We start from the raw sequence: 10338 nt of genomic DNA on the forward strand, positions 1-10338 counted from the left end.
TCATGACAAACCTATGCATATCTCCTAGCATCCCTACGAAGATAAGAAATGTGAATATTTGTGTCAGTACTTTCTGGGAATTCCTTTAATAAGCAGTATCTGGTATTTGAACTCAAAATCACCAAATATTAAAATGAATTTACTCTACAATTAACTATCAAGTTGATTTTTTGCTATTTGCTAACTGTTACATTAAGTTGCCAAGTCTGAATCAGTATCTGTTGCCCCTCTCTGTTCATTGTTACATTTCAAAATACATGTTTGTAGTAAGGTCTTGTGCGGTAAGCATTGAGGCTTTGTCATGGAAAGGGTAGTTGAGTTTTCAGCAGGCTGCGGGTAGTGGATCTTAGGTGTTGGGGAAAAGGCCTTCTCCTTCTCTTCTGCAAGACATTTACTACTTTGTGGGTTGTTTGAGTGGATATGAAATGAGAAGTTTCCATCTCATGTGAGTTGAAAGAAGTGGAAGGATACTCTCCTTGTTTCCTGCTGTTGGTAGATGTGAAAAAGGACTGCTCCTTTCATTTTGTAGTTGGTGAAAGTTGCAGTACAAAGATATGGAAGGGCAGGAGTAGTGAGAAAATGACCCAGATGAATATGAATTAATAGTAAATGTATCCCAAAATAGGATATTAGGAATTGGGGTTATGGTTTATAGCTTAACTATTGAATTAATAGGAAATGTATCTCAAAATAGGATATTAAGAATTGGGGTTATAGTTTATGGCTTAACTATTTCGCTTAGCATTGTTTAGCATTATCTGGTCTCAAGTTATAATTCTTTATTCTCCCTTCTCTTTTTTTCTTTTCACCTTCTATTTGAAGAGAGATTATGATGGACCATTTGGGAGGTTTTGTCACCCCTTTAGGCCTTTATCTTTCCTTTTCGTTAATTGTACCCTCTAAGCAAAAATGTTAAGATGTTTTCTTTTCGTTCTGATTTTTCTCTTCACTCCGTCTTTTCCTCCCTTTTGATGCTTGATTAGGTAACTATTGAATTGATAATATGGCACAAAATGATGTGTACGTGGTTATGAGCTTCAAATCGAAGTTTTGACATATAGCTTTAGCTTCAAAACAAGGCTAATCAAACTCACCCAAAGGTGAATATGTAAGTTAGGCACGGTTACAAACTTACAAACTTAAACGCACTTTCATATATATTTTGATGTACAAGACTACAACTCGTTACACATGCAAGTATTCAACAAGTTGCAATTCTGAAAATTTCATATAATAACCACCAAAAACGTTCCATTTTCAAAGTTGATTGTGTTCTAACAAATACTAGTGGCTAGTAGGTTACATAGCTTGAATTCAAAGGCATCCTCCTCAAGTCATCAAATAAAATTATTTGGATCATCTTAACTGACCGATAGAGATGATTAAAAAGGTGATTACAATTAAGAAATTCCAGCAATACTCCTAAATCAACCATTTCAGGCTTCAGCAATTGAGCTCACCCAAAATAGAAAGGTAACAATTGGCAGCAAAAAACAAAAGCCAATATTCCTAAGCTGCTAAATAACTGTATGTATATTTATTTATTTCTATTTATAATTGGGCACCCATGCCCCAGAATTATGACAAGCAAGCTGCTGCGTGCCTTCTCCGACATCCGCGTCAATTAGACACCAACCATCTCCTTTCCACATCTCTCTCTCTCTCGCTCTGGTTCTGAGATCTCCAGCCTCTGCTTTCTCAGATCTGAAAAACTCCTGCTTTCAGGTACGCCCTGGATCTAATTTCGCTCTCATTTCATTTTGATCCAAAGAATTACGCCAATCAAACAATTCAAAACCATGAATTCCAACTTCGACTTTGATTTGGGTCTGGGATCAAGCCGACCCAAAACGCTCAACGACCAGAAGAACCGGACCTCTTCCTTCTCCTCCACCTCCACCTCCACCACGCAACCCAAACCCGCCTGGCAACCCAACAAGACCTCCTCCTGGACCCACCAGCCCACTCCGACCCAGACCCCCCTAGCCGGAATTTCCAACGCGCCCACTTCCATGGTCGGCGATATCTTTGGCAAGAGCTGGGGCTCCACGGCTCCTTCGGTTTCGAGCACCCCGATCGCGGTCATCAACAAAAACCCCAATTTGTTCGGGGATTTGGTGAGCTCGGCTTTGGGTCAGGGTAAGACTAATAGTAATAGCAATAGCAATGTTCCTTTAAAGAATGCAACCCCGGCAGCATCGAATAAGAGCTCGTTTTCGATGGGAAATATGGCCGATTCGTTGCCCAAAACCACCGGCACTAGCTCGGTGAATAGTGGTGGAAATTGGGGTGCTTCTGGGAATTTTGGAAGTTTTCCTAGTGGGGTTAATAATAATAATAATAGTAAGATTAACAATAGCGTCAACGCTAATAGTAATAAGAGTCCGAACCTTGGAGGTCCTTCACTGCGAACTATGGGCAGTGGTGGCGGCGGTGGTGGTGGCAGTGGAATCAGCTCTAAGAAGGACCCATTTGGTTCTTTGGTTGATCTCGCATCGAAACCATCAGGTGGTCTTAATTCGGCCAAAAGTAATAATAAAAGAAGTGCTGGTGATGATGCTTTTGGAGATTTTCAGAATGCTTCAAAACCAAGCGCCACTACTTCATCCGCGTCTAGTGGCTTCTCCTCTAATGATAACAGTTTTATGGGGCCGGACTCGTTTTCGGGTTTAGGTGATTTCGGGATTCCGGCTAAGCAGAATCCTGTTCAGTCTACTAGTAATGATCCGCTCGACATGTTCTTTCCCACATCCTCTGCTTCAGCCGCAGGTGCTGCAACAGCAAATACTGGAGTTGGAGTGCAGCAATCCTCTGAAATTGATGATTGGGGGACGGAGTTTGGAGGTGGAGTAGATGATGTGGGTGGTTCCACGACTGAGCTTGAGGGTCTTCCACCTCCTCCTGCTGGGGTATCTGCTTCGGCAGCAAAGAATAAAGGAATGGATAATTACAAGCAAGGGCAGTATCCTGATGCCATTAAGTGGCTTTCTTGGGCTGTAATTCTTCTTGAGAAAGCAGTTGATAGTGCTGCTGTTGCGGACGTCTTGTCAAGCAGAGCTTCTTGTTACAAAGAAGTTGGGGAGTATAAGAAAGCTGTGGCAGACTGCACAAAGGTATTGTGATAGCTTTCCTCCAAGCTGTTTAGGCTTTTAAAAATTTTCCTTTATGTTCAAGTTTCAACTGCTTAATTTTGGGGAATGCATGTGATATTATCATTGGAACCTTATGTTTATGCTGTTGGCCTAAAGTTGTAATGACTGCACAAGTTTATAAGCTACTTGAATAAGCTGGCTCATTTTTAACTAGCAATTAGATCCAAAGAAATAAGATAAGGAGATGTAGCATGGAAGAAGCCTTAGCTCAATTGACATAAGGTGGGGTGGGTTGAAGGGTATATCCTAGGGTCAATTTCTCTTTGAAGTAAAAAAAAAAAAAAAGAGAGAGAGCTTTAGTGCATTAATCACTTGTGTTTACATATTAGCCATCCCTACTTAGAGACCAAATAAAAGTAGGACTTTTCTGTTTTGGCCTTGTGGGTGGCAGCACCCATGTTGACTAGTTTTGTAGTCGAAGGCATGTAATATTTCAGTCTACTAGCATTTTAGGCTTGAACATGTTTGATGTAGTGAAGGAAACATTGCTAATCCAAAGTGTGATAACTAGTTTAACAGTGCATGTAGATGCGTGGTTCCTGCTAGACAGAGTGCACAAGTTCATATTACTTTTTCTTCCCATCTTAGTGTGTTGATCAGGTTAATTAATCACATTATGTTTTCTGTCTCCTGCATTTCTCTGTAGAGGGGAGAATTCATAGATATGTTCATCCTGTGCAGGTCCTAGAACAAGATGATGCAAATGTATCTGTTCTCGTACAGCGTGCACTTTTATATGAAAGTATGGAAAAGTACAAACTTGGGGCAGAAGATCTGAGGACTGTTCTGAGGATCGATCCTGGTAACAGGGTTGCAAGAAGCACCATTCACCGCCTGACAAAATTGGCAGACTGAAGTGTTATAATGCAAGTTTTTTATTCATATGGGTTGATCAATACCCTCTCCCCTCTTACCATCATAGATCTCTGGGGAATGATAACATTTTACTTGATACTTGGCCTTGTGGATGGTTTCACTTGTATGTTGTATCTTGTTTCTTCTGTTGCATGTGACTGGAAATGATTTTTTGTTACTTCAAAGTGGTGTTGGAATTTAGAGATTGAATTGCACTGTAAAACTGTCATTCTGTTGGTTAACCTCTCTGTGTTCTTTAAAGTTGTCACATTTCTTGCATATCATGGGCTCAGCTGCATGTGTGTTGGCTTGTTAGACATGCGCTAATATGAGCAAATTGGACTAGTTCTAGCCGTAGTATTAAATATAGGTAATTAATAGATAATATTTTTTACATTATATGGTCTTTTTTTTATGGACGAATATCCATATTGGATATATGTACTTTCATGATATTTAGTTTTCTTGCATTTTATTCAAAACTTACATTTGTTATACTTCAAAGTTTATTTATTTTTTCTCAAAATTCATATTTTTATATCTTTTCATATTTAATATTGGTTTTGGTTCCAAATTGATATTGAGGGAGGATTCCAACTCAAAATTTGAGTGCAGAGTGTAAAAGTCTGAAACTGTAAGCCTACATCATTAACTACAGGCCTCCATTATTTTTTGTTCAAGCTTAATTGCTAAGAATACGCACTTTGAAATAACTCCACCCAATAGCATGGTGCATGCTATTGAGTCATTGACATCCCTCATCTCCTTTGTCTATTAGATCAAATTTTTGAGTTGTTCTCAAAACCCTGGCTACTTGGCTACTTTGCTTGTAAATTTGGTTGACTAAAAAGTGCTCAATATTGCGAGAGTGACTGGATAAAACTTCATAAAACTCACAACACTAATAATCAACTAAGCGTGCAAATAGATGTGTGCATAGACACCACTCTCTTCTCGGAGTGTAGGGTGTACTTTGTTGTATACTTGCATCGTAAATTGCCCATATCAATGATATCATCATATTGTTAATTAATGATTTGATTTTGCTTTGTCTTTGTCTCATCATCTCATCCGTATACATGTACTTTCTCTGGTTCATATGAGACTCGGTGCAACCTAACTAATGTACACCTTCTCATCCCCATTATATACAACAAGAAGACACTATACATGTTGGCAATTTGCAACCTATTTATATGATCATAAATGCGCAATCGTATTTGTACTTTCCTGCTGATGTGAGACTACGAGAGTAGAAAAACTCAGCACTCAGCAGTGCATGAATACATCATGAGTTAAATTCATAAAATTAATTAACAATTCTCAACTCCCTCCTCCACCATGATTAATACTTTCCTAGTTTCTTAGCTTCCAAAAACATAGTACAAGTAGTATTCGTTGTAAAACATGGTATTACAGACACAATAGCATTCGTTCAACTTCATACTTCTGGTTGAGAGTTAAATTTTGATCAATGATCAGTGATCAAAATCATAAGGAAGCTTGCTTGAACTAATTAGCTGTATGGTTATAGGCAATTAACTACTCAAATAATAATAATAAATTTATGTATACCTTAAGATAGCATCTGGGTTAGCTCTCTGTTTGATAGCCCACTGAACCATCAAGAAACCAGCAAACCCAAAATAGAAAAAAATATATATATATATATCTATATATAAACATGGTGAAGTGTCCGGCCTGCATATGTACAAAGAAATGATAAGAGGATAAAATATTTATGGATGAAAAGATTGCAGCTCTGACTTGATCAGGATCACCCACATACAAGTTACAACCCTCTTCTCAAGTGGGCTACTACTATTTACTAGTTTGGCCCCCCCACAATGCAGCTCTACTTTCTTTTTTTTGCTTTCAAATTTGGAAGTATGCTCTGTTCTTCAGTTGGAAAGAATTAATGAAAAGGACAATTCTTTCTAATCTTTTAAAATAAAAAAATAAAATATCTATGCGGTTATGATGATCATGAGAGTTTAAACCACTCTGAGAGTCTGAGTCTCTGAGCATATAAACAAAGAGTCATTTAAGATTGTGCCATGCAGCCAGCTGCAACTGCTTCTTCCAAACCTCATAAAGAATGGGTGAAGTCATTGAAAGGATAAAGCTAAAGGTCAGCTGGGTCTCTGGTCACTCTGTTTTAAAATATCTTCTGGTTGGTCTTATTTGATTCGACCTTTATTAAGTATGTGAACCAATATAGACAAGTTCCTTGTAGGCAAGGAGAGAATGCCACAGATGATCACTTTAATTCCATGAAACATATGGGATCAAATAATTGGTGAAGAAACCAAAAAAGAAGAAGATGATAATGGAGGCCTACATTATAAGAGAGAAAGTGAAGTATGTGAGGAGTTTTTGTTTGTTTCTTGGAAAAATTCCATCTTAGGAGAAACAGAAAGCGTTACTTTGCAACTTTAGCCTCGTTTAGCTTCTGCTTCCTAAAAGCCTATGCTATGTTCTCGGCTTCTAGCCTTCTATATATATAATGGTCCTCCTCCGTGAATAATCAATCCATCGCTTCATTCATTGCCAGCTTAGTCTTGGGCCTTGTGGTCCTTGTCTCCATTTCCTAGGTAACTAAGCCCATCTCTATTCCATTGGGCTATAAGCTCCAAATTCTTATATCTACTATTAACACCCTTGTGAACTTGTTTAGTTCAACAAAAACCATATCTAAATTGTGTACATGTGTTTACTTAAGAGACTTGAATTGATAAGAAAGTGAGAACAATAAATAGAATGGTTGGTTTGATTTTGAATACAATTATTGAAGTTAATAATTTATTGAAAGTGAATCCAATCTTTAAATGAATGATCTCGAGGAAAAAACACTTTTAAGAAACTTCTGTAAACACCTTAGGCTAATATCGTAATTAGCCCGAAAATTAGAGCCATTTAATAAGAGTGGCACTCTAAATGAGCAAGTGCAACTGTGCAAGGCTTCCTTCTTCCACTCGGCCGTTAAATTTTGGACCTACTCTGACGCGCGTAACACATGCGCCACTGCATAGAGCCAAGCGCAAAGTAACTGTTTACCTTCATTTATCTGACCCAATGACCACCCGCCACGTACTCAACCCATCTTATCCCCTGCGGCGGACCCCACCCCCTCACTCCGTTCCAAAACACAGCAGAGAATCGTACAGCCACCATCCACTTGCCCCAATCCCTCTTGGGTTGTGTCTGTTTTCTGTGCTTCTGATCGTGGGCCAGACCCAGAAAAGAAAAAGGCCCACGAAGAAAGTTACTGTGGGGTTTTGTATGTATAAGGGAAAGTTACGCGTAACCGATGGTCTTTAAAAGCAGAGCCCCAGGGAGACCCTCCTCTCTCACTAACTCTCTCTCTCTTTTGTGTTTTGTGTTTTGTGTTTTGTGTGTGTCCTGACTCCTGAGAAGTGCGTGAGAAGCCAAGTGGCGCGTAAAGATGTGTGGTGGTGCTATCATCTCCGACTTCATCGCCGCAAAGCGCGGCCGGAAACTGACCGCCGAGGACCTCTGGTCGGAGCTCGACCCCATCTCTGACTTCCTCGGCTTGGACTCCTCCTCCTCCTCCTCTTTGGCTAAAGACCACTACTCCACCAACAACCAGTTTCAGCAGCCCAAGCCAAAACACCTAACACCAGCTGTCACAAAATTAGGTAACAACCATTTTCCTTCCTGGCTCTCTCATCTACAATATTTTATGTCTTAAAAACTTGCATGATTTTTTTTTTATGTTTTTTTTATTGTTGTACATATAAATTTTGGTTTCTCTGCGATATATTTATATTTTCATGTTATTCCTCACAAGATGTTCGCTAGTGGGGTTTTTTTTTTTTTTGTATACATAAGTTTATTTGGGTTCTTTGTTTTTTATTTTGTATTCATTTTATTCTTCCATGATCATGTCCATTTATACTGTTAGTTGAATTAACTTTTAATTTAAAAAGATTATTATTGCTGATTTAATTAGCTAAAATAAATTTTTGCAACTATATTTTAGTATTTGTGATTTAAGGTTTAATAGATCGAGGACCAAGTACTTATGTGCAATCATAATTTTAATAATCCAGTATTAATCTAGTTGATTGTATTTATTAAGATCAATTGATTTAAGCACCAAATTTCAATGTTATTTCATTTTAACTACTAAAATATTTCTGTCATTTCACTTTAGATACTAAATTTTAATTTATGTACAAATTTTAAAAAAACATGATTTTATTGAGCTGTGATTGTTTAACAGTCACAACTTTTTATTGATTTGTTGTTTTCAGTGTTTGCAAGGCTTAAACTTTAATGTTTAGTATCTAGGTTATAGGACTTCATCTCCTAAACCTAAATCAAAAGCACTAAACTCTTATAAACTTTGAATTTTTTTGAATTTCAAACAATCACAACTATGTTGTTCGATAATTACAACTGTATAACAAACTGATTTATAACTTAATCCAAAATGTCTTGCTTAGGTTAGTACTTAAACTATAAAAAAAAATTAGTGTCTTACTGTTTTGCTGAAAAATTATTGATATTTGATATTTAATCATAATTTTTTATATTTATTAATTATTCCGTATTCGAAAAAATAAAAATAAAATCTGTCTTCTAAAATAAGATAAAAGTAAGAGAGAGCGGTGCATTAATGTTTAATTTCTTGAACCAGAATATGAAATATTGAAATTAATGTTCTATAAAGGTAAAAATATTTTATTTTTTGGACATATTGGCAATACTTTTAGAAGGTTTAAAAGTGTTTTTAAATAATCGAAAGTGTTTTTGCTTGCATTTAGTAAAAAATTAAAAGTCTTTTTGGGTTAGAAAAGCAATTGGAAACGCTTTATGATAAAGCATCAGGTTGGTTCTTTTTCAAGTAGATTTATAAAAAGTATTTGAATTTTTTTCAAAAAAATTTATGTGTTTTAAAAAAAACGCTTTTAGTAAAAGTGCTGAACAAAAGCGCCAATAATTGTACCATGTTCTTTGTGATCTCATTTTTGCACTTAAAAAAAAAAACAGAAAACGATCAACTACTGTTTCTGAATATCCTAAAACAAAATAGTGTTAGAGTTTTTAAAGTTTTGTTATATACTAGCTGATGGAAGTTGTGATTCTTGTTATATTGCAGGGACAAGTGAGAAGGCGAAGAAGACGAGCCGCGTTTCAGCAGAGAAGGAGGGGAAGCCTAAGAGAGTGAGGAAGAACGTTTACAGAGGGATAAGACAGAGACCATGGGGGAAATGGGCGGCTGAGATTCGCGACCCCTGCAAAGGTGTCCGAGTCTGGCTCGGAACTTACAACACTGCCGAGGAAGCTGCCAGAGCTTACGACGAAGCTGCCAAGCGCATCCGCGGTGAGAAGGCCAAGCTCAACTTCACCGCCGCTCCGGCTCCAGTTTCAGTTGCAGTTGCACCGCGCTCAAAGAAGCAGCGGTGCATTGCTCCCGAGTCAACTCAGTCGAGTTTTCAGACCAATGGAGGGCCACCCAGGAGTAGTGATCCTGCTTATTATCATCCATTTCAGAGTGAGGTGGCTGCTGGTGGAGGTGATGAGTTTGAGCTGAAAGAGCAAATCTCGAGCTTGGAATCGTTCCTGGGTCTTGATGAGGCGGAAACGCCGAGTCAGATGAGGGGAATGGGTGAGTCGGACTCGCTGGAGGACCTTTGGATGCTGGATGACCTGGTTACACATCACCAGCACCAAGGTGGTCGCCTCGTGTATTAGGGAACATTACAAGAGTACTACCGAAAAAAAAAAAAAAAAAAGAGCATATACAATTATACATTATGTGGTTGCGCCCTTGTGTCTATGTCTGTCTGTGTTGGGTTTTATGTACTAGCTAGCAACTGCCTTTGTGTATGCTAAGTAATATGTATTTCGCTGCACAGTATACATATATATCTATGTATTTGAGAAATAAAAAAACTTGTGTTAATATATGTCTTTGCATGCATCATCGTTGTTGTTGTCCATGACTGGTTTGTTTTGTAGTGTTTTTTGTAATGTGGGATGGGGTGACCATACAAAATTAGCAGGATGTGGGACATCATTTATTCACAAGTCACATTAATTCTGCATTGAATTTTTCTTCTTAATTGTTTCGCAAATTAAACTTCCTCATGCTTCTCCATGTCAATCGGTTCATGTATCTAATGATATTATACTTTAATATTTATAAGAAAAGACCAGCCTAAATATTATAATTCGTGTTATAACTGATAACTTATATTGCATTGTTACTATTGTTTAATATAATGCACGTACTATTATAAATGCTGTGCTATCATATATATATATATATATATATATTGACCCCTTTATTAAAGAATTCCTC

The 10338-nt window shown here is 37.6% G+C and overlaps 2 protein-coding genes across 2 annotated transcripts; both read left to right on the forward strand.

Annotated features, from left to right (window-relative positions):
• The first annotated feature begins 1537 nt into the window (after positions 1-1537).
• LOC147294355 (Tetratricopeptide repeat (TPR)-like superfamily protein) lies at positions 1538-4217 on the forward strand. The gene is made up of 2 exons (XM_086232114.1): positions 1538-3113; positions 3834-4217. Exons 1-2 carry the CDS (start codon positions 1800-1802, stop codon positions 4005-4007), a joined length of 1488 nt encoding a protein of 495 aa, XP_086088240.1. The 5' UTR covers positions 1538-1799; the 3' UTR covers positions 4008-4217.
• Positions 4218-7348: 3131 nt separating this feature from the next.
• On the forward strand, positions 7349-9943 carry EBP (ethylene-responsive element binding protein). The gene is made up of 2 exons (XM_086232980.1): positions 7349-7666; positions 9133-9943. Exons 1-2 carry the CDS (start codon positions 7453-7455, stop codon positions 9726-9728), a joined length of 810 nt encoding a protein of 269 aa, XP_086089106.1. The 5' UTR covers positions 7349-7452; the 3' UTR covers positions 9729-9943.
• Positions 9944-10338: the final 395 nt, after the last annotated feature.

This window comes from Dryas octopetala, chromosome 2, assembly GCF_963921425.1.
Source record: "Dryas octopetala chromosome 2, drDryOcto1.1, whole genome shotgun sequence".
NCBI lineage: Eukaryota > Viridiplantae > Streptophyta > Magnoliopsida > Rosales > Rosaceae > Dryas > Dryas octopetala.

Bases quoted from the DNA above. Each gene is read 5' to 3' on its own strand.
- LOC147294355 (XM_086232114.1), top strand. From the start codon at position 1,800: ATGAATTCCAACTTCGACTTTGATTTGGGTCTGGGATCAAGCCGACCC. The intron at 3,114-3,833 runs GTATTGTGATAG...CATCCTGTGCAG, and splicing joins CTGTGGCAGACTGCACAAAG to GTCCTAGAACAAGATGATGC.
- EBP (XM_086232980.1), top strand. From the start codon at position 7,453: ATGTGTGGTGGTGCTATCATCTCCGACTTCATCGCCGCAAAGCGCGGC. The intron at 7,667-9,132 runs GTAACAACCATT...GTTATATTGCAG, and splicing joins ACCAGCTGTCACAAAATTAG to GGACAAGTGAGAAGGCGAAG.